General features: G+C 38.7%; 3 protein-coding genes across 6 annotated transcripts; 1 reads left to right on the forward strand and 2 right to left on the reverse strand.

Moving 5' to 3' along the window:
* Window positions 1–210: 210 nt before the first annotated feature.
* On the forward strand, window positions 211–7,638 carry danr (distal antenna-related). The gene has a single exon (XM_012380139.2). It carries the CDS (start codon window positions 2,049–2,051, stop codon window positions 3,369–3,371), a length of 1,323 nt encoding a protein of 440 aa, XP_012235562.1. The 5' UTR covers window positions 211–2,048; the 3' UTR covers window positions 3,372–7,638.
* On the reverse strand, window positions 6,441–9,386 carry LOC137001919 (dynein regulatory complex subunit 7-like). The gene is made up of 2 exons (XM_067361267.1): window positions 8,458–9,386; window positions 6,441–6,614 (listed from the first exon to the last, which is right to left on the reverse strand). The coding sequence occupies exons 1-2, from the start codon at window positions 8,797–8,799 to the stop codon at window positions 6,450–6,452; spliced, it is 507 nt and encodes a 168-aa protein (XP_067217368.1). The 5' UTR covers window positions 8,800–9,386; the 3' UTR covers window positions 6,441–6,449.
* A 146-nt stretch (window positions 9,387–9,532) lies between these two features.
* MTA1-like (metastasis associated 1-like) lies at window positions 9,533–23,101 on the reverse strand. 4 transcript variants are annotated; one of them, XR_010891707.1, is made up of 13 exons: window positions 22,063–23,101; window positions 20,920–20,987; window positions 20,625–20,718; window positions 17,560–17,739; window positions 15,514–15,759; window positions 15,135–15,403; window positions 14,849–15,037; window positions 14,340–14,762; window positions 13,446–14,037; window positions 12,133–12,279; window positions 11,824–12,005; window positions 11,555–11,734; window positions 11,170–11,310 (listed from the first exon to the last, which is right to left on the reverse strand). XR_010891707.1 is itself a non-coding variant. In XM_067361151.1 (12 exons), exons 1-12 carry the CDS (start codon window positions 22,175–22,177, stop codon window positions 10,510–10,512), a joined length of 2,742 nt encoding a protein of 913 aa, XP_067217252.1. In that variant the 5' UTR covers window positions 22,178–23,099; the 3' UTR covers window positions 9,533–10,509. The 4 variants fall into 4 exon arrangements, 2 of the variants coding, with proteins under 2 accessions (XP_067217252.1, XP_067217253.1); XM_067361151.1 differs by lacking the exons at window positions 11,555–11,734; window positions 11,824–12,005 and adding an exon at window positions 9,533–10,666 and having other exon boundaries at window positions 11,049–11,310; window positions 22,063–23,099; XR_010891706.1 differs by having other exon boundaries at window positions 11,555–12,005.
* Window positions 23,102–23,722: the final 621 nt, after the last annotated feature.

Genomic DNA, 23,722 nt, shown 5'->3' on the forward strand with positions numbered 1-23,722 from the left:
AAAAATAAATTTTTTTCATACCTTTAATTGATAAATCTGTATTATGAATTAAGAGTTCCACCAAATATTTTCGTGATTCGTGACAACGTGGTCAAAGGATTTTTGGACGAAGCAAGAGAAAGAAGAGAGGTGCCAGGGAAGAACAAAGAGGAAAAAGGGCGGGTGGAAACACTAAGGGGAAGGGGGGGAGGGAGAATACCCAGGAGTAGGGGCTCGAGTAGGAGTGGGCGAGCAAATCGCGGCGCAGCGCATGGAAGGGACAGAATTCATGGAAGGGAGGTTTCGTCCAGTAGCTAGTGAGTCGTTGCCTAGCACGAACATCATTTCGAAGCAAGCGGTGCATCTCGTTAGTACGACACACGTAGGCTTTACCGACTGTTAGCTTTCTCAGAAGAGAGTAGTGCGGTGTATAGATACTGAACGGCGTATTGTTAATTGCTTTATAATGAACCCAAAGAATAAACTAAAATCATTTGTAGCACGGTGTGCATCGGGTTGCGATCGTCGAAGAGTTGACAAGGTTGTCATGGTTTGTCGAAACCATCGCGCAGTTTGAGCAGCGTTCTAAAAGCAACGGCAGTCGTAGCTGTCGATCAATTTTCTTCGGTCAGTGTTTCTTGGTCGGTGAGAGCAACTAGTTCAGGTAGCGATCGGCAGCTTTAACGGTTTCGAACGGTTTCAATAGCGTCGAACGGTGCTCCGAATTTGTTCTCGTGGTCGAGCTTCTCATCGTTTTCGACCGTGTGCACCATTGGATACGACAACGCGACATTAGGTAAAAAACTCATATACTTTTTTTTCATACTTTCGTGCTCTATCGCGGACTCTCGCACGTACGACGCGCGCTTGTGCGACCGTTGAGTGCTTCCACGGTGCAGCAACGCGCACGGACGGAAGGAAAAAAAGGAAGACGCGAAGAGACACACGTAGATACGTTGGCGTTACGTGCGATTTCGTGCGCGAATTCGGACGAGGAAAAGCAGTTTTCGACGACGACGAGCGCGCCGGGGCGAAAACTGATCTTCAGGCCGGTACGCGACCTCTCGTCGCACCGTGTGTGCTATTGCCGTCTCGATTTCTCTCGGTACGTCTGTCTTGCTTCAGCTACCCACCCCGGCCACGCTATTCCTCGTGGTACAGTAATAATATCGTTTCCCGCGCGCACTGCGGATTGGCTGATGCAGCCACAACCGCGGAGTGAGAGGAGGTGAAGCAACGCGCTCCATTTTACTCGCACTAGCGCCGTCGACGAGAGAGGTGTGCCAGGGAGAGAAGAGCGGAAGAGCGGAAGAACGGCAAGGTGCAGTGGAGCCAGGAGCCAGCAGCAACAGCGGTGCTTTGCTTCAACGGAGGGCAGCAGCGTGACGCGCTACAGAGAAGAGGGGGAAGGGTGAGAGGGAAGAGGGACAGGGAGAAGAGGTGGTGGTTGTAGCCGACCGACCGACCGACTTGTTTCATTCATAAAAAAGTTCTTTATTACTCTCTGTGAGCGCATGTGCTATTCCACCACGGAGGAGGACCGACTACTACTACTCCCCCGGCCGGCGTAACCACGTTTACACACGGCATTATTTACTACTGTGCGAGATACGAATCGGCGCCATACGCCGCACCGACAGCGTGGCGTACGGATCGGTCGCTTGTTCTATTCGTGCCAGTCGCCATCGGAATCTCTTTTCAGCAGGACGCCAACTGCTCCGTGTACATTTATCGCGCCGGAACGGACGTTGCGAACGGAGTTCTTCGCGTGTGCGCACGAGTTTAGAGACGTGTTTCAACAGACGGATTTATCGAATGGTGTGATTGTCAAATCGACTATCATCGGTGCCATCACCGGTACCTGTCATCGTGGAAGATCGTGGGGAAGATAGTGGGTCAAGAGGGTTATCGCCAGATTAGTCAACCTGGATTTATCAAGGCTTGACGCTTGCCAAGGCCACGCCGTGGACCTCACCCAGGGGCGAGGTACGCGGGATCGCCGACAGCTGCGGCAGAGTGCCGGGTATCGCGTAACAAAAATAGGTGAGCTTCAATCTTACGAGAACATCATGCCGCGCAACGAGACAATTCCGCGGCAAGCGGGCAAACGTCCTATAAAGCCGCTCAGCGCTCAGGAGAAGGTAAACGCGATTAAAAGAGTTCACGATGGAGAATCGAAAGCGTCGGTGGCACGCGACATCGGCGTGCCGGAGTCGACTCTGCGAGGATGGTGCAAAGCGCAGCACAAGTTATTTAGTCAAGCAAAAAATCAATCGAGTAGCTTCGAGGGATCGATTCAACCGATCGAGTCCGGATCGGACGACGACAGGAGTTCACTTAGATCGGGATCGTCGCGTTCACCGCCTACGAATGGTAATGTAATAACCGGAGTGGCGAATCTTGTTATGAGAGAAACATCCAACGACGACGCAGAAATTCTCCCACCTGCGAAGCGAGCGAAACTGGTGGATAACTGCACGACACCCGTCGTTACCAATTCGATGTCTAATTTGATGGTTAACACATCGTCGCAGGCTCACGGGCTTCCCTACAACGGCGATTTAAGCACCACCTTACACTATCAACGACTTATGAATGTTATAAATTCCAATCCTGAAACCGCTAGAATACTCCAACAAAATTCGGCGTTCTACAACGCCTTCAACTTGAATCTTTTGAACTCTCAAAATGGTTTACAGTATACGAGAAATAATGGTGTGGTTTCCAGCATGGTTTCCAATATGGTTAGCAATCCGGTTACCGGCAGTCAGATTATGGCCAATAATGTGGTCTTAAATGGCGTAAATAACGAAAATAAAAGAAAGCATAGCGCCACACGACAAGTATTGAGTTCTAATAGAAAACATGCCAATATAGCATCTGTTGTTGATGGAACAGAGAGATCGACAACTCCAATGGCGTCAGGGGTAACTAATGGCAGTATGATTGAGTCGTCAACCAGCAGGCCTCGCTCAGAGAATAGACCTTACGAAGATCTAATGCAGCAATTTCATGCGCAACAAATTCACCAACAACAAACCACTCTTTCTGAAATCCTTACGCAAGCTTATCAGAGATTGTGCGCAACGATCCTGATGAAAGCCGAAGAAAATGGATTATTAGAGAGGAAAAAAAGGTTAGAAGAAGCACTGCAACAAAATAAGAGTACGCGCAATGAAAACGAAAATCGGCCAAATGGTATTCCGGTCGGTATCGATACGGCCCTTAATCAGGCACAAGCGCTCGAGAAATGGTTAAAAGAATATGGATCACCGTACTTCACCTTCGAGAACGTGAGAATGATGCAAACAATTATCAATAAGCTACAAGGCTGGATGGAGGGAAGCAAATCTGAGGGGCCATCAAAGAACAACAATAATACCGCGAGCTAGCTGAAGCAGCGCAGAAAACGGTGTCGCGAGACACCGAAGGACAAATAAAAACGATGAGATTGTTGGAGGTATGTGTTATATATATAAATATGTATAAAAATCTTTGCATATAGTCTGTACATATTATATAATTAGATTCCTACTATGTTAGGGAGAAAAAGTTTCGTTACTCTCATCCCCATACGTAACACGTGATTACGAAAAATGTCGCCGATCGCGACTCTAAGTTACCTTAGAAATTGTGACAAATCAAAAGTGCGATAAAACATCGTACGATTTAGATATTATATCCGCGCCGCCTTATGTCGTTTTTCCTTGTTCAGATACATATTGAAATGATATTGCGAATACTAACGCAGTTAGTCTAAATTGTTATGTAAATTCAACTTTTATATCATTAATGAAAATCTATCGAAACAAGGATGCGATGTTCCTAGGAAACTTCGCGGGTATGTTTTCCTGTAATTTCTACCTCTAGATTTTTGTTTTTTAAATTAGGTTTATTTTTATTTTTTAAATAAGTTGTAAGTATTTAGATTAATGAAATAAATGTGAAATGAAATGGATGAGATAAATTTAATAATAGGAAAAGACATCTATTTCCAAGACAAAATAACTTCAATTTTTGTCACAGTCAGCTATCCTAAATATAAGTACTGATATACGTACTGGTATAGCGAATAAATAATAACATACATATGTGATTAGCAGTGACGCTAATAAACATCCATTCATATCAACAAAATTCAAATATTAAAATACAAAAAAAAATTTAGTTAATTACTGATTTAAAAATTACTATTAGATCATTTTTTTGGATTTTACATTCGGTTTACATGAATATTAATTGTAATTATTATAATCAAACTTGCGTAAATTTAATTTTTTATATTATTAGTAAGTACTACGAAAGGTATGAATGCGATGGAATGAAAAATTTTATAAATTGCGTTTTTCTAAACGTGTTCCTACCTCTCTTTTTTTTTTTTTTAAATTTCAAAAAAAATTTTTTTTTTTTTTTTTTTTAATTTTGGTTTCTTTTAGATATATTCGTTTAGATTATCATAGATACAATATAGACACCAAAAGCATGACGTGATTAACATTGATATTAATATCCCTAAATTCATATTGGCATAAATTTGTGTCAAAATCAATGGTATTATTAAGTTAATCACTCATTTAAAAAATTAATTCTTTTGTATTATCAAACATTTTGTATTCTTATCATTTTATATTTATATTTCTTATAATTCACGCGCGCGTATTGTTAACGCACGTATTGTTAACCTTTGACTAAGGAACGCTCAGAAGTAAGGTGCACGACGCTGTGTACAGGCGAGCTAAAACAATTTATTGTACATTGTTTGTACATTAAAAAAAATGTTGAATCACTGAATAATTTTAAAAATTTTCAAACGATTTTATCAAGCATCTAAAGCCGCTAATAGTACGCAGATGACTTTTATCGAGCGTTTAACGGATTGCAGTCAAAAGGTTAATTCATGATTTTATAAATTATATATAATTCGATAAATGCATGGCAACTGTACCAAGTGATGTGTCCGCGTCAAAGAACAAAAAAAATAGTTAAGATTATAAAAAGCCAAATAAGTAGAAGATATATTTTTCAATCAAGATATTTGCTACTATGATCAATTTTCATCGATTATTTTCAAACGAATATCATTGATATTTATCTTCAAAGAAGTACTGAATTATTGATAAATATGGATCTATATTTTAATGTTTGTTTCACTGTGGGATGAGAGTCAACGAGATTTTAGTGTTAATGAAACATGTTTGCATCAAGAAATTATTGTTCCAATAAAAAGCGCAATGAATATGAATAATATTCTAAATACTTAGTAAGTTTTATTTTGTGCAGAAATTCATATCTACGATTAGATAAAATACTCTGTCGTATCCGTAGTTGAATACGTATATATTATTATGTAAATATGTATATTATTAGGAAATTAAGTATGTGCAAAGTGTATATGACATGTGTATATGTAAATATGTAATTTTTAATCAGAAATAGTCATTTTTTATAGATAAATAACACACTCACGCACACACACAGACACACGCAAACACGCATAAAAAATAATTAACAATGATGTTAATATCCATACGATATGCATTCATATCGATATAAACTTTTGTTGAAACAAACAGAATTACTGAGTTAATTATTTATTTTTAAAATGTTATCATATGATTACACATATTGTATTTTTGTTGTATTATATTGTATTTATGTTGTAGTATATTGTACTTATGTTGCATTATATATATGTATTTATTAATTTTTAAATCTGCTAAATAAAATTTTAACTTTATAGAGACCTAAGTCATCGATATTATTTTTTTTCACTATTTTAAATCCGCCAATAATTAATAATAATTGATAAATAATGAATGATTCTATAACAGCAAGGAAAATGTTAACAGGAAAAAAAACAATAAGAGCCAAAGCGGATGTTGGAGCGTAAAAAACTAAGTTATTTATTAGAAAAAAAAATTAAAAAAAAAAAAAAATTTTTTTTAAATTAAAAATTAAAAAAAAATTAAAAAATTAAAAATAAAAAAAAATTTTAAAATTAAAAATAAAAAAAAAATTTAAAATTAAAAATAAAAAAAAATTTTAAAATTAAAAATAAAAAAAAATTTTAAAATTAAAAATAAAAAAAAATACAAAGTAGAATACAATAAATTTTCATTAGTTATTCCTTTAAATTTTGTTTGGATAAAAAATAAATGATATAAATAGCACATCACAAAATTAAAGTTTGTGTGTGGTTTATTGTATTTAATTCGGTAGTTTTATGCTGTACATAAAAAAAATAAACTTGTAGTTTTTTTGCGCTATAATGACCACTTTGGTTCTCATTGCTGTTTTTCCTGTTAACATTCTTTGCTGTAGAATCATTCATTATTTATCAATTAATTAATTTAGTGGATTTAAAATAACTGTAAAAAATAATATCGTGGAATTAGATCTCCATAAAGTTAAAATTTCATTTATATATATATATGTATATATGTATCATTTTTATCACATCATTTTTATGATTATTTTAAATCTTTCTTTATAAGAACATTGTCACTTACCATATTGAACACTTCATCCGGTGGTTGATAATCGATGTAATCACTGATAAACTTTGCGCATCCATGCCACTTGTGCAGCTGTGGATATGGCAGCGTACTTCTTCTGATACTGGTAGATACGAATTTCTGCACAGAACAAAATAGACTTGTGTTAAAATATTTTGAGTATTCGATATATTCATTGAATTCATGTACATATTTAGAGATGTGCTTCTTATTGAGATACAATTTTTTTCTTTATGGACACGTTCCGAAATTTTATTGACTTAGTGGAGCAAACATTACAATATAGATCCATTTCCATATTAAATAGAATTGATTGGAAATTAAATATCCTGGCAAATATTTAATAAAAGGTATGACACATCACACTCGCCAAGTATTTATCTAGTTATATATTTACGAAATATTGTACATAGAATAATATGAAACTTAAGTCAGAAAAAGTATTAACCAAAGACAACCAATGCTGTGGTTGTAAATAAAGACTGCGCCTTCACTAGAAATGCAACTATAGCACTTAGATGCATTATTGTGCAGGGGAAACTGTAATATATTATAATATATAAGTATATATAACAGAATTTATTTTTCTTATGTAGAACATAAAACCGAGTAAAATAAAATAAACCACACACAAACTTTTTAATTATGTGATGCGCTACTTATATCATTTATTTTTTATCCAAATAAAATTTAAAGAAATAACTAAATAATTTCGAAAAATAAAAATCTAGAGAATTTATACTTTCAATATTTGCTTTATTATACACCTGTTTATCTTTATTAAAATCCAGTCTCATATAATTGCTCATATAGCGCTTCTATAATTTTTTGGAAAGTGTGTGGTAATCTAAGAAAATTAGAAAATTTAATATTATAGATTCAACATAATAACGACATTCCTCATTACTTTTACAATCTCACAAATTCTTAAAATTGTAACAATTGATTCAATCGTCGGTTACTACCTTATTTGTGATGTATATTGATTTTTGTAATGAGGAGAAAAGATCTTTATACTCTAAACCAAAAGTATTAATAAGAATGATAAAATGGTGATGATTGAAGAAATGTGTGAAATATCTGAAGTAAGTTTTTTTTCTGGAAACAAAAATAAAAAAAAAATAAAAAATATTAAAAAACTGAATTTGTTTATTTTTTTTCAATCTTTTAATCCTATCCTTTATAAACCTTTATAAATAAAGCGCATTATTAGAAAATTAAATATTATATATATTATCTTTAATAAAAATTAACGAGCAAAATATCTATAAGTTAAATATTACTCTTTTAGTAAGAATTTTCTAGATAGTCTATCTATTCAAAAACTTTACATGCTTTAGATACAAACTTCTAAGTTACAAGTAAGCTTATTTATATATAAGTATGATTAGAGTGACTATCAATTTCTCTGCAATTCTATTGAGAAATATGTGACAATACCAAAAAGAAACAAGAATTTTCTAATAGCAATGCATTTTTTTTTAACTATTCTCTCATTATCAAATATATAATATTGTGATTTAGCCAGTTTTTACAACTCTAATGCTTTTTCGATACTTCTAATCGATTGTTTCCATATATATTCAAGAATTCAGAAAGGTGAGTAAAATATTTTTATAATATGATTATTAATTATCAACTATTGTTTTATTATCATATTATTCTTTCTTCCTTTTTAGCTAATAGTGGCATAATCAGGCTATTATGATAATATATAAAATGAGTAATTACTATACGTAATTAGATGAAGATTAAAGATAAAGATTTCAATAAGATTATGATTAAAGTCCATGATATATGATTATTTTAATTAGATTTTAATTAGATTATGAATTGGTTGCGAGTTAGGTTAGGTTAGATTAGGTTATTATAAGCATGTATAGTTTATGTCGCTGATTTATTAGACAATCTCTTTCCCCAGAGAGGTAAGTTTAATTATTTTGAGTTAAATTTTGTCACCTACTTGTATATCACATTCGTTCTCGCACGCCATTAACAATGGCCGGCGACTTGCATATTTCACATGAAACTGCCGACGAAAATTTTCCGCGTACCATAGCAATAATCTTTCTTTATTGCTGACGCATTTATAAGTATCCGGAAGTGATCGCAAGTAAAGGTCCTCCGTCATGCGAGGAATGTCCGTCCAGCATAATTTGATCAAGCATAATTCACGCTGGACCTGCCGCAGAATCTTCTCGAATCTTGTAACGGTTAATGACGCGCTAACGGATTTTGCGTTCTCATCTTTCATGCTCGCCTTCGTGCTGTCGTCGAATTTTCTTCCACCCGCGCGATTCATCATTACGACGTTGTTCAGTCCGATAATAACACGCGATTCGATCACTGAAACGAAAAGAAATCCGCGTGCATCCGTGTTTAACCGGCTGCAAATGTTTGCGACGCGATTATTAAACCGCAATTCGAATCGGTTTAACAACTACTAACAATTTGCCGTTACCATAGCAACGTAAAGTCCTTCGAGTAACAATCGACAGATAGCAGCACGTTCCAACGTCTGCAACACCACTTCACATAGGTGACGCTAAAACAGTGCTTTTACCGCAAAAATTATTTACCGATTGTGATTTTATATCAAATTTGTAGGATCTACTTAGTCTAAAATCTTCAGCAAAAAATAATACAGTGTTTTAATTACATTTTTGCATATTCTAATTATAATCTTTAATAACAGCAATACAGAAAATATTTCAGGAAAAAATAGCGCTGCATTTTATATACCTAACCTGAGCAATATTCAGTGATTGTTATTCACGTTTCGTAATTTCTAAAAAAGGAATAAATAATAAAATTAAATTGCAATAATTTATTAAATGACATTAAATATGTAATTTCTTGAAAATAAATATTGAAACTAATATTATAATATTGAAGTACGAGATATAAAAATAAATGTTTCATATTTGACAATTGTACGCAATATAATTCATATAAATATTGCTATTGTACATTGTTATATTGGATATAATTCAACTTTCTGAAGTGAGGATTAATAAAAGTAGAGAAATGATTGAATGTTTCTTTTCACTTATGCTTATATTTATTTATTAATTGTTGCGACGGAAGTCATCAAACTTGAAAATTTAATAAAAATATTCACAGTGAGCATTCTTTCTTTCTGTCTCCCGCACGTACGAATTCACACTCTCTCGTGTTCTCTTATACTTATTCTCTCTCACTCTCTCGTTCTCTCACTCTATCTTTCTCTCATGCATTCACTTCTGCTCATACATTCGTATCTGTTGCTTGCGTGGCCCTAACATTGGTCGCATTTAGAAATTACAACAATTGTAAGTGATGGTTATCGAAAAATGCAGTTAATGTATTAGTGTACATCTAGAAATATACACTCGTTCTTCTTAATAGTCAATGATTACGCAATCGTTGTATTTTCTCAATACAGACATTCGTGAGCTTATGGGCCAATTTTTTTCCACCGTTACATTCGTACCGAACGCCTATCGGCACCTGGGTGTGTCCTGTGTGTCATGTTGTCTGGCTATGTGTGGTATGAATGTGTATAGTAGGATGTATATGTACATTTAATTATTAATAATAATTATTAATAACAACAATAATTAATTAATACGAATAGAAAATCATGTTTCACGTTGAATGACTTAGTTCACTGAACATTAATTCTCCAGTAAGTACAACTGAAAACATTGTCAAACTGCTACTCTATTAAGTAATAGTTACAATTTGACGATGTCTTCCGTTGTTGCTGTTATTAACATGCATGTTCGGTCAAGCGAGGCCTCTTTTTTCGATTACGGCAACTTGCTCGAAAAAAGAAAAAAATACCGTCACGGAGCGTCACGTTGGGATCTTGTTCTAGTGATCCTTGCTCGATCGGTCGGAGCTGCCGATGATAATACACAAAACTGTGATCCTCATTTTGGATAGCTTCACTCGTTAAAGATTACGATAACAGCGTTTTCTCGCGTGCAGCAAACCAACATGTAATATCAATTCATCCGACTGTATTACGGATTCAGTCCAAAATGACAACTGTATCATCGCTGCGATCACTGCGATCGCTGCGCACCGTTCTTTGAAGATAAGGCGGATGCAAAGGGATCGACAATCTACGCCACGGTTTGCGCGCCGCTCTTCGCAGTTCCACTAAAGCCAGAGTTCTTCTGACTCTTCTGCAATTCAATAAATAAAAAAATTAATACGGTATATCAAACACATGGGTTATCATACATTTGTGATTACAAAAATGCTTCAAATTCCAGTAAAATAATTAAATTAGTGTACGAAAAGTTAATTACATTGATATCATAACAGAGAATCCGGAGAATGTATATAATGTATATAAATTAAATTAAGGAAATAAAGAAAGGAAGAGGGAGAAAACAAATATCAGCGAGTGGTTAAGCCGGAACTTGATCAATTAATGAATTTTGTAATCAAGTTGGAAATCACGTAATTTCTATGGATTTACATATAAATTGATTATCTACGCATCACCACCTATAATTGGTGCCTACATGATTTTAACAGTTTCCATTTGATTCTTATACTAACTTGATCTGTTCGGTGGCGCGGAAGTAGACGTCATCAGGTGCATCCATCCACGAGATAACTTGTTTACGCGCATTACTTCTAGACAAGGGCGGCCCGTGAGGCAGTGTATGTGGATGAGTGGCTCTGCCATTGAGAGGTGGCGCAAGAGGAAGAACAGCGGGCGCGGGATGCTCCAGCGTATGCTTCGGGTGCAGTTGCTGCGGGTGATGACTCCTCTTCGCGGGAGGTGGACCTGAAGGAAGTCCTGAACTCAGGGCGATTCCTAAAAATGGAAAAAACAAAAGTTAGATCTGAAGAATTTTCTTATTGTAAGCTTAGGCGTAATCGTATAAAAATTTGCGAGATGTCTCCGTGGTGTGTTAATAATTATTGACGTTAATGGTCTATTAACGTTATAGTTTTTAACTATTTTGTGTGCTGACAGATGATTAAAAAAACATATAATAATCGCCGCTAGTACAGCCAGTGACTTCAGATAAAGACAAACCGTTTACTTTGGTAGATACCTGTACAGACGCGACGTAAGACGCTTATTGGGATGAATATAAAATGTCTTTCTATTTCTTTATTACTTATGTTAATAATTTAGCATAAGCGAAGATGAGAGTTTGTTTTACCATTTCATCTCAGAGCATTGGTCGTTGCTATCATTACTCGTTGATAAAAGATTTACGAATTGTTTAAGCCTGTATAAAATTGTTTTTCTACTGTAATAAAACATGAATGACATTATGCGCTTTGTACGATACGCTTAATTTACAACTGTAATACGGACGGAATGAAGGATCGAGAACCACATTTCCACAGTACGAATAAACAAAGTTGAATTACAGCATTTATGATTATCCATCGATTGCATCCTAAAAAATTGTCATATTAGCTCCACACTCTCGAGAAGTATGTGTATATCTTACGCAACTTTCATGATAATCATCATCGTCATATGCATTGACTAAACTTCAATTCCCAATCCATATCCGAGTAGAAACCGATAAACAAAAATAAAATTTGTTTCACTACGACTCGGAATTGTACGGCCTAATCGTTAATGTATATATATATATAATCAGATTCCGAAACTTACCATCTGAACCATTGATTTCATCAAATGGTCTTGTGCGTTTCAGGATATTTTGCTGGGTTGGCATGACGGGTTGTGGCTGTGGTGGCGTCAACGGGAGTCTGTCCACTTCAGGTTTATTCGGTACCCTTTCATAAAGAAGACTGCCATCTGTAATATTAAAATTTTATCCCATAAAATTATGTATAATACAAACATATATAATATATAAAACTAGACACACACAATTACAAAGAAATATATATTATAACTCTACGAAGACGCTTCGAATATTTTCTATAAAACACAAAAGTAATAAAAAAAATGCAATTTTTGCAATAACAACCGCTCGATAGTAAGCAGTAACGCACATCGAGATAATCAATCGACGTTGCGGAAAAGCGGCAATGAATGCGAGTATCGACTTTACTTTTTTAACACTTTCGCGACCGTTACATATTCGGCTCTGCTCAACGCTTGGAGTCGCTCTGTTATATTGAACTGATGTAAACAATATATACGCATGCGTAGTGACTAGTATAAAGCGACTACAGACAATTCTTACACGTCAAACGTCACGTAAATATTATTAGGTCATGTAAAATGTCGGATTTCTGAGCAGAGGCAAATTCATCACTCGTGTTTAGTTTGAGGTAAATTTTTTTAAGTTATCTTGAAGCTTATACAATTCTTAGCATATTACCACTTAGTATTTTTAATTTTTAGATAATTGTAATTTTTGCAATATCACCAGTGCATTTGACGAATAGAATGTTTGTTTGAATTAAAAAAGACGTCCTTCTTTCCTGAAAAATTCGACATTTCATATTATACGACTTAATACAATGATGCAAAAAACAGTAAACGTAAAATTACGTGATCGGCTCCTGACTTGATCAAAATATAAACGTAAAAATATGTGAGTGGCCGCGAAAGTGTTAGAAAGATAGGAGGATAATTTATCGAGACATACTTTAACCAAATAACAAACATAAAGTAAACAATGCACGAGAAACAAGATTTATAATACAGATAAAATACGAAATAATACAAATAGATAAAATAAATTTTTCTATCAGTCTCACATCAATAATCGTTGCATGATTTGTGTATATTTGTATGTAACATCTTGTATAAAACAAATGTTAATTGAAATAATTGAAATCAATGAGTTAATAAAACTATATACACAACAAGTAAAGAGAATACATCTCTGTCATTATACTTTTCATAATTTTATAAGTTTCCAACAATAAAAAATCATTATATCATATATTTTACTCGATCTTTTACACGTCGTTCAATTATTCCTATTAAATATAAAGTGATTTATGTACCAGGTGCCTTCGGCGGACGTGGAAACGAAACTCTGTCAGGTTGTTTGCGTTGCGCTGGGGCGGTCAGCGTAAGCCAATCCCAGTCGCCAGGCTGCCGCGGTGCAGGATGATCGCCCAGGCGTGAAGCGATGTCGGCTACTCGCGGACGTGGTCGTGGCCTTACGGCACGCGCTAAAATACGCAGTTCCGCAGGAGTCTTAGATGCCAGCTGGGCACATAGGTGTCGCAATGGCGTGGCATTCACCGGCTGATGTGGTGCCCGCGCAGCATGACGCGTACGCAACTGCGCAGCGCACAATCGTCGCGCGGAACGCGCCAGCAAAGAAGTGCGCAGATAGAACGCGGATCGGGTCTTCATAACTGGTCGTGGTGATCCACCGCCTCCACCGCCACTTCCAGCGGCACCACGCAAATCGACACCATGCGCGCTTGCATAGTGACGGCTTAGATGAGCTTTCAGTTTGAATTCCTTCCCGCAGGTAGGAATGCTGCACCGATGCGGCCTGTGTGCACCGCTGATTCCCTTACTTTCCTCGTCCGATCCCGCACCGGCACGTTTTCTTTCGAGGTCGATATCATCCGGACGCGGCACCTAATTATTAATACAAAAATAATGATGTAAAACATATAAATTCATACTTTTATCGTTACTGACACTTCTATGGTATTGTTATCATTAACTTTGATGAATTGTCGCCACATAAATTCAAAGCCGAGCAAACTTTGAGATTTGTACAGTTTAAATGGCATTCACGCATAATAATATAAAATGTCAAAGTATTTACATTAAAAAAATTAGATATATTTGTAATATGTATTTACATACGTATGGCCAAACGTGTGACAAATGTAATTTCACAAAGCTTAAAATATAAAACAAAATTTTATACGCACCTTCAGTCCTCCGTATTTCTTCCAATATGTCCAACAGGACTGACACAGACGGAATTGCATTTGTGACGGTCCCCACGCATACCATTGTGAGCTTTGTACAACCTGACAACCCTCACACGGTTTGCCACCAACACCGACCATAAGTATTCCGGAATTGTCACCCGCCATGCTACCGTTACTATTACCATTTAAAACGCTAGTCGGCTTTCCATTACTATTGCTGTTACTATTGCCCAGAGGTACAATTGTGGCCGTAGAAGGGGCAGTGGTCGAGGGAGGGTTTTTGTTATAATTTGGTATGTAAACTTGCTTCAGCTTACTCTCCGCCTCCACGGCCTTCACTCTTTTCTGCTGAACATACCGATCCGTCGTTTTCCACATGTAATAATACTCGATCACATTCTTCAGCGTTTTCCACGGTAACTAGAGGACAAACAAAACACATTAGTACACTTGTCGGAACACAATCGCATTCTTATTTATCTATACGAGTATAATTGTGTGCTTACAAAGTCCGCTCGTATATCGGCAAAGTCCTTCCCGTACTTTTCGAGCGCCTCTTCGAATAGATTCGCTTCGGATGCGCTCCATTCTTCCATTTCGTCTCGGCATAGCACGGGACCGGTGCTAGGTACTAGAGACGCCAGGGCGTTTGCTAAGTCATAGGAGTGTAGATGCAAAGTGTCCATCGCATGGAACTGTAACACAAATCACAAAATTCAATGAAAAACAACGATACACAGCTCTGAATGAAGTAAATTAATCTATTTATTTATCTATCCTCGGATCTCTTACCAGGGTGATGTCTCTGGATGCAGCAGCCGCGGACATGTGCAAAGAGGGCTGCTTGATGGAGGACGAACAGTCTAGGGCTCTCGCAAAGGTACCTACTGATCTGCTAACAACGAGGAATTGATCAATCTGACGATCCGTCAGATTGTGTCTCGGAGTCCACACCAGGGTTTCCAGATCTTGTAACCTGCGAGGATCCGCCTCCCTCTCTGCGGTCGACAATACCGCCGGTATATCCGTTGCCTGATATCTACTACCTACTCTAATTTCACCTGTAACACAATTGCGTACAACTACATTAATTGATTATTTATATCTATGCAGTGTTGTTTACAATTCTCAAATGTGTCTATTAATAGAAAAGTGCACCTTGATATCTCACCTTTGTCAGCGAGTAAAGTACGCTGAGTTGGGTCAAATACTAAGCAGTAAAAAAATGAATCCTCCTTATTTAGGTAGCTCAGCAAGGATTCGGTTTCGTTCAGTAACGTCACGCAGCATTTACCCCTAATATGCGTAGCAGGCATAGTTTCCACTTGTCGCGACAAGAACAGTTCTCTGTGTTTCATTTGGTGACGTTGCTTAGAACTTAATTCGGTTACTCCTCCCGGAACGCTTTCATCCATCCCTATACACCATAAAAGAAACCAATTAATATATTTATGTCGCGTACTCTGTAAGACAGAATATTATCTTTTACAAATCAATACAAAGTTTGACTTACAAAAAAAAAAAAAAAAAAAAATGTTATCAACGATAAAAAAAAGTTAAGAAAGCTGCATAATAAACTATTGAAAAAAATAATACATTTAACTTTATGCGAAAAATTCTAAAATTTTCATAAATTACTACGTTTATTAAGCTATTAAATCTATATAAACTCAGAAGGCAGCTGTCGATCTACAAAAAAAAGAAAGATCAACTTCGTTTCGAAGAAAAGAAATAATAATAATAATAATGAGATGCATTGTATCGTATATAAATGAACAGAAAGCAACCATGCTTAAACATTCATAAAATAATCACCATTTTTTTCGCATATCATTTTTTTCTACTTGCTTTATTCGCAACAAAATTCCTAACGAGTGATTTCCCGTATTTCCACGACATTCTGCGTTATCGGTTAATCCAAGATTGAGATCTCTCGGCTAGTGTTATCTCTTTAATTAATCTTCTATTCGTTTGATACACTTCGCGCTCAGAGTTAAAGTAATGAAGTAAATGAAACGCGAGGACATGGCAGAATCAATCAAAACTCGAGTAAATACTGAACTAAATAAAAAAAAATTAAAGGAAACATCAGCAAGAGCGGGCAACATAAAGACAAACGAAGAGTAATCGCAAGGCAAAAATAATAATCTGCAACGGAAAGGCGATTAAATATCGATATAGAAAATTACGTCATTTAGAGAAGCCTCAGATTACTAAAGTGTCATCATATACGTTGCGGCGGGATTTCTTTTCTGTATGTGTGTGTGTGTGTGTGTATGTGAGTGTAAATGATAAGTGAATGACGACGAAAAGAGATGTATCGTGTCGGATCAATAAGCATAGACTCTATTTAATTCAATAGATAGAAAAGATCAGAAATATTTAAGATTATTGAACAGAGAAGACCGAGAACAAAAAGACGGATAAAATATTTGTATAAATAATTGTGAATGTGTGTGAACAAATAACTTGTACGGACACTTTTGTAACAAAAGTCGCCGAACCCCTTGTCAATTATCTTAATAGAAGGAGTCCGGTTACGCCCAATTCATTGTCTCTTTGGCCTTACAGTGAAACTTGCCTTGACTCACGGCACACACCAAGATTACAAAGAATTTTGATAAATCCCGCCGCTAAATCAGTAGCCTTGTATCGTCACTGGCTTCTATATAAGATTAATGAGATAATCAAAAGATGCAAGTTTGTATGCCATTTATCGACGAATCTACGCCTCTGGCTTCACTAAACGCATCCGCACTTTGCGATCAATTGTGTTATACAGAAATATCATTATTAATAATGCAAAACAAAATATGATTTTTATATACTACAATATATAATTATATCACTATAAGTATTTGGTTTATAAATTATTATTTCTTTGAAAATCAATGTTCTCAACTAAAATTAAATATAAAGTTGTAGAATAAATAGATATTGGATAAAATATTTATACTCAAAGCTAGCTGTTAATATCCAAGTATAAAAGAAATAGTGTCCAATAAAATTGTGTCCAAGTTGGCTCTTCGATGATGGAATCTCACTCGATAAAGGAATGTACAAAAATAAATTTTGTTTAATTAAATATATACGCATTACGAATGGAAAAAAAAAGAAACGTAATTATTAATAGCAAAGACTATTTTGCAGCTATTCCTACAAAACTCGATCAGATTCATCGGTAATGGTCATCTTTTGATCAACTACTCTCACTCACCGTGGGGCTCTTGGGCCTCCGATAATGGGGCCTTCAGCCAACCCCCTTTCCCGCCCCCTTTGATCATCACTTTGGGCCCGATCCCATCTTTACTCATTTCCTTAGTAGTGTCGGGATTCTCGAGTTTCTGATTCTGCGTACTCGCAGGGGATTCTGACCTCTGCTGCTCCGCGCTTGCCACTGGAATTTTCATTACAAGAAACCCACTCTACGTATTTCTCGTTTTTCTTTAATTTTGTACACAACAGACATTTCAAGATACGTACGACTGTAACTATTACACCACCTTACAGTCCGCACGAATTGGAAAAATAAAAAAAAAAAAAAAACACAACGAAACGTTCATCTCTACAGTTTTTCCCTCTCGCTTTATCTTATTAACTTATGTTACCATCAACCAACGTGTTGACCTCTAATCCGTTTCGGACGCAATTGAGATTGCGCATCGCACAATCGCATCACGCGTGATTCGCAATTCTAATTATCTCAGCCAATTCCATCTACGTTTCTATTTACCATTTATAGTTTCACGTTGTATTTTCATTTGCGACGTACGAGATCAATACCTCACCGCGTTGACCGTTAACTCCGCGTAAGCGTGAATCGAAATATTTCCTCCAGCATATACACACACACACATATATATATATATATATATATATATATATATATATATATATATAAAATATATATATATATTGGATACGTATTCATTTCGTATTTCAGACGAGTGCGTGATGCGACGGGATACTAAGTACCATGTAATTAGCGCCTGTGCATTTTCGGTCCGAGCTGCTGCCGCCGCCGTTGCCGCCGCCGCCGCCGCCGCCGCGGTTACTCGCTGTGCTCGAGACGGAGAGGAGAGAGAGGTGCGCAAAAACAACATGAAAATCATCCGCGTTGTTTCTGTGCCCGCGGGCGCTGGTCGATCGCGGAGCGCAGAACGAGGTAAAAGTTATTACAGTTAGTCGAACTCTCGCCATCGACTAATTAACCGTTGATTTTTCAATGCGATCCATACGCGAGTCTTCCATGGCCGGCGGCCGGCAGACGCGGGGCCAATTCCTGTATAAAGCTCTTTTCCTTTGACCCCCCCCCTTCCCCCCCTCTCGATCGCAATCGCACACCCCGGGCACACCCGGGTGCAATAGCGCCCGTAGTGCGTGTATATCGACTTCCGCGAAAGACAAAGGAGAAGCGTATATTTTTTTTTCTCGCAAAATTCGAGGTACCCCCGAAGTGGAGGAGAGAAAGAAGGAGAGAGAAAATACGGCGGAAAGGGAAGAGAACCCAATTCGGAGCAAATACCGCCGGACGAACGCATGTACACGGACGACGAGTCGTTACATACACACACACACGCACACATTCGCACTCAGAGAGACACAGACAAAAAGAGAGACAGAGAGAGAGAGACATGCATATATACATATACGTGGCGCGCGAAAGAAGAGAGAAGGGGCGGAACGGGGGGAGTTCGACGAGGCGAGGGGGACGAACGTGGGGGGAGGGTGGTAGCAAATGCTTAAAACGAAGATGGCTAGTGGGGCCCACCATTTTCGCCCGGGCACACACGTACGTGTATCGGTGTGTGTGTCGGTGTCGGGAATACACGTAACATATACCCAAGCAACCCCTGCGTCAGCCATCCATTTAGTTGAGGGTGGCGGGTGGACCGGGTGGGTGTAGGGGGAGAGATGGGGGAGGAAGAGGAGGGCCGGGAGGTAGATGGAGATGGAGGAGGATGAGGAGGTGGAAAAGGGGGACCTAGCGGGTGCACCAGCGTCCCCCCTCGTCCACCCTCTTCCTCCCTCCCTCCCCCCCCGGGCAGATCGATACAACCCCCGTCTCCCAACCCGCCCAACCACCCCCGCAACTTTACTTATTATACATTCCCACCCCAAATCCCCGCGTCTCATTATCTTTGTCATTGCGAAGGAAAAATCGAGAAAGCCCCGGGATAACGCGTAACTCAACGCGCGCGACGGCTGGAACAGAAATACGCGCGCGTGTATGCGTGTGCGTGTTTGCGTCGCGTGTAAGAGGTTTTTTTTTCCCCTCTCCTCTTTCCTCGGAAAACGTATCGATGCTTGACAAATAAGACGAACGGTTTCGCGCCTAAGATCGGGTGCGCGCGCGAAACATTCATACCTCGCATACCTTGCGAGATCCTCCGCACGGACGATCGATCACGGAGAGAACGCGTGAAAATTTCACGGACCGAGTTCACTTCCTTCCCTCGATACGGATAATCTCCCAGAAATTCCCGTCGTAACGGTCGCCCGCGCGAGTGACCCGAGCCCCGCGATTACACGCCGTGTTACACGATGACGATTACAAAGGTTGACGGAGCAACGCTACGCGGCTCTCTTCCGCTCTGCGCGATTCGTGTTACACGCGGTGTCGCCCGATATCTCTCGAATTTTCGTGCCGGCCGCGTATCGCGAGAGAGGTGTCTCTCGTCAATAATGATTGCCAAAGCAGAGAAAATCGATACCGCCTGGAAATTGCGGCCGGAATCTTCCGCGTTGGGAGATGAAACCGTGTGTTCGCGGATGAATTTTCCTCACCTATGAACAGTTATCGATCTGCTGTACGCCGGCGAGGTTAAAACTAACTCGTCCTTCCCGTACTTTGCGTTAATTTAGCGGCTCGCTCGTATATTATTGAATTTTGCGTACGTCTGAAAATTGCCGATTCCCTTCACAACATTCCCAAGTTACACAGCGTTAGATGGAGAAAAGTAATCTTTCGAGTACATGTAATAAATTTTTTTGTCTAATGTTACTCTAATAAAAAGCGACATTCGTGTGCTGTTAGTATACTACTTGAGATTGGAGTCATAAAAGGCTCGTCAGAATGGATCTTTGAAGAAGCATAGTTTTTAACTGAATCTACAAAGAGGGAAGCATTATTTTCCTCGTACAAACGTGTATGTAGTAACATAGAGAAAATTTGAATAATTATATTCTAATATATAAGACTCTAGCACACACAATCCTCCCATACATTTACAAATATTTACGATAACGCGTATTTTGCGCGCACGGATATATGCTACTTACATTGATGCTTGTCGGCGAGCTGTACTAAGGTAGTGGGTAAATCCCTCCGCCTGAAGAAGCACATGACTTTTGCTTCCACATTCCCGCTTGCGGTCTGAAAAACGGAAAACAAGAAAGTCAACGAGTGTATATTGGATCTACATATACAGTTGCGCCTATGTATATTACTTGTATATTAAAAAGATTAACACACTTGAATGAGACGACAGAGAGTAATATAAATAGAAAATAAATAGTTACGGTGCTCATACTTTTTTTTTCTCCCACCGAAATGCAAGAATATATCGATTCTCACCTTATTTAATTCCTCTATCCTCCTGATCTGATACGGCGAAGAGGTGGAAGTCTCGAAATATACGTAATCTAAAAATTAACAACTGTATTAATAATCGAACTGTATTAATAATCGAATAACGAGAAATATATAATAAAAAAAAAATTATCACACATATCTCTCTTTTCGAAATTTTAATTATCCAATCAACAGTAACTGTAACCAACATCTTTTTTTTTTAAGTCAGGAAATCATCATTATAAATATATGTGTTTAATAAAGAACAAACGGCCCTTTTAGAAATTTGTCATAAAAAAGGGAGTTTCGGAGCGTTCATCGTGATAAAAGCGGAGATGAAAATTTCGGCTAGACGTGCACGCCGTCGCCGGTAATATAAAATCGAAAGGGGGGTAGCAAAGAGAGAAGGGGGGGCAAGCGGGCGACATCGCTCTTTCATCGTTGAAGAAGGCTGACGCGTATGCACGACTTCTCGTGCGGTGCATCGATACAACGAAATAGAGAAACAGCTCTAGACTGTTATCGCCAGGATCCAATTTTGATCCGCGAGATTTGTCGCGCAAGAAATTAGCGTGACCTGGACATGAGAGAGGACGGGTGTGCGGGTGTGTGGGAGAGGGAGATGGCGGGTGGGAAGGAGGGAGGCAAGGGAGAGAGAAAGAGAGAGAGAAAGAGAGAAGAGGAGGAAGAATGGAGGAGTCGGGAGAGAAAGGGGGGAGGAAAAGCCGGAGCGTAGGTATAGGACGTTACAACGGGGGGAATGAGCGGGAAGGGGGATGAGGGGTAATGGAGGGTGCGAGGGAGATCCAGATGAAGAGTGGAAAGAAGAGAGAACGCGCGCGAGGGGAAAGCGGGGGAGAGAGAGAGCGGTAGAGGAGCAGGGATGAAGAACGCGCCGCGCGGAGGGTATAGGGGACGCCATTGCGATGCCATTTGCAAACATTAATTTCTCGGAGTTAATTAAAGCCGCTACCTCTCTCTTTCCCGCGGATACGGCCGCGTAGACGGCGTAGCGTCATCGTACCCGTCGCCGCTGCCGCCGCCGTCGCCGTCGCCGTCGTCGTCGCCGTCGTCGTCGTCGTCGTCGTGTCGACGTCGTCGACGACGGCGATACGCGGCGGCGGAATGCATGTGGTTTTACTTTACCTCCCACCCGGTACATGTTGGCCGTCATGTTGCTGGCGTCCTGCGTGGACCCGAGAGCGAAATTGGCGTTCTCGTGGTTACCGTGGCCCTCGTGGTATTCGGCCGGCATCGGCATCAAGGCTTCTCGTCCTCCACAACGTGTCACAATCTTTCGCGGTCGCCGTCGATCGCGGCACACGATCCTTCTCGGCAGTCTTCTCGACACACTCTCGCAGTCCTCGTCAAACTGGTCAACACCTCGCGGCGCAGTCACTCCATCGTATTTGTTTGCTCATTGTCGATCCGCTACTAAATTTTCGCTCTCGTCTCTACCTTGCCGCCCCTGCGTCCTCTGTCCGTCTGTCCCTGTCCCTCGGGGTTTTCGCTCTTTCTATTGCCCTATCTCCGTCCTTCTCTGTTTCTCCCTCTCTCTGTCTTTGTCTTTTTCCCTTTCCCCCCTCCCGCCCGCACGGTTCGCACGGTCGCTACCTTGTCTCTCTTACGGGTCCGAATATCGTCCGCGCTTAGGATCGGCTATTATTCACAACACCTCAGATGTCGTTTTCCTCCAGTCGCTCCGTTTTACGATACTCCCAAAAATAACGGATCGGCGTACAATAACCAAGCAACAGCACACGCGGCAACACACCGAAGGCGGGAAAATTTCGATGCACCCACGTACAACAGAGGTCGACAATTGGCTACTCGCGTGTCCGTTACGGTGATTAGCATCGTCGACGGCGGCCACTGCCTCCGCTTATAAAGCCAAGCACACGGCCCGCCATTTTCATTTCGGCGAGCACGAGCCGCTACACGCACGACCGGACAAGACTGTTCCAAAGACAGTCCCTCCACCAACCTTGAGTACGACTCGCTTCTTCCTACAAACGTGTCCACGCGAATCATTCACTGCTGTAATCGACGCGTCGTTTACGTCCTTCGCGATCGAGAGCGTGATCGCTTCTCTCCTCGCCCGCACCTGTATGACTCGCGGGAAGCCAACACACTCAAATGCGACGAGGAGCAACCGATGGAAAACGCGCGGCGCGAGCGCTACTACCGGATCTACCGAGGAGATCACGCAAAACAAGATCATCGCTTGTGTGCAATCTAGAGTGGAAACTCGAAAAATGCAATTTAGTCCATTCGTTTTTAATCCATTATATTCTAAAGTTCATTGGAAATGACGTCATATGTCTTTACATTTTAAATTTGCTTGAATACATTACAATAGTTAATTAAAAATTAATTAAAAATGGTTTTTGTTGATTAATATAATGTATTTTTTTTTTATATATTTAATTTTTTATATATTTACAGCAATCTGCAGTCTAGTTGTATTTTTATGCCATAATGCATAAATATCTAGATACGATGCTTCTAATTAAAAAATATACTAAAAATATACTAAATACTGCAGAAATAAAAATAACTATTTTTACATAAACTATTATATAGATATTATTATTATAGATATTCGATAGAAATTCTCGTATCTATTTGCATATCTAAATGTCTTCAAGCAGGCTATTGAGAATTATTTAATAAAAATATACACCGACAAAATAAAAAGCAGTTTTATTTCGCATTTATATATTGGCTATTTTGCATTTTAAATTTAAAGCGGCGAATTCACTTAGTACGTTAAATTACAACTCATTGTTAATGTCATTATTATAGT

Source organism: Linepithema humile, chromosome 1, assembly GCF_040581485.1.
Source record: "Linepithema humile isolate Giens D197 chromosome 1, Lhum_UNIL_v1.0, whole genome shotgun sequence".
Taxonomy (NCBI): Eukaryota; Metazoa; Arthropoda; class Insecta; order Hymenoptera; family Formicidae; genus Linepithema; species Linepithema humile.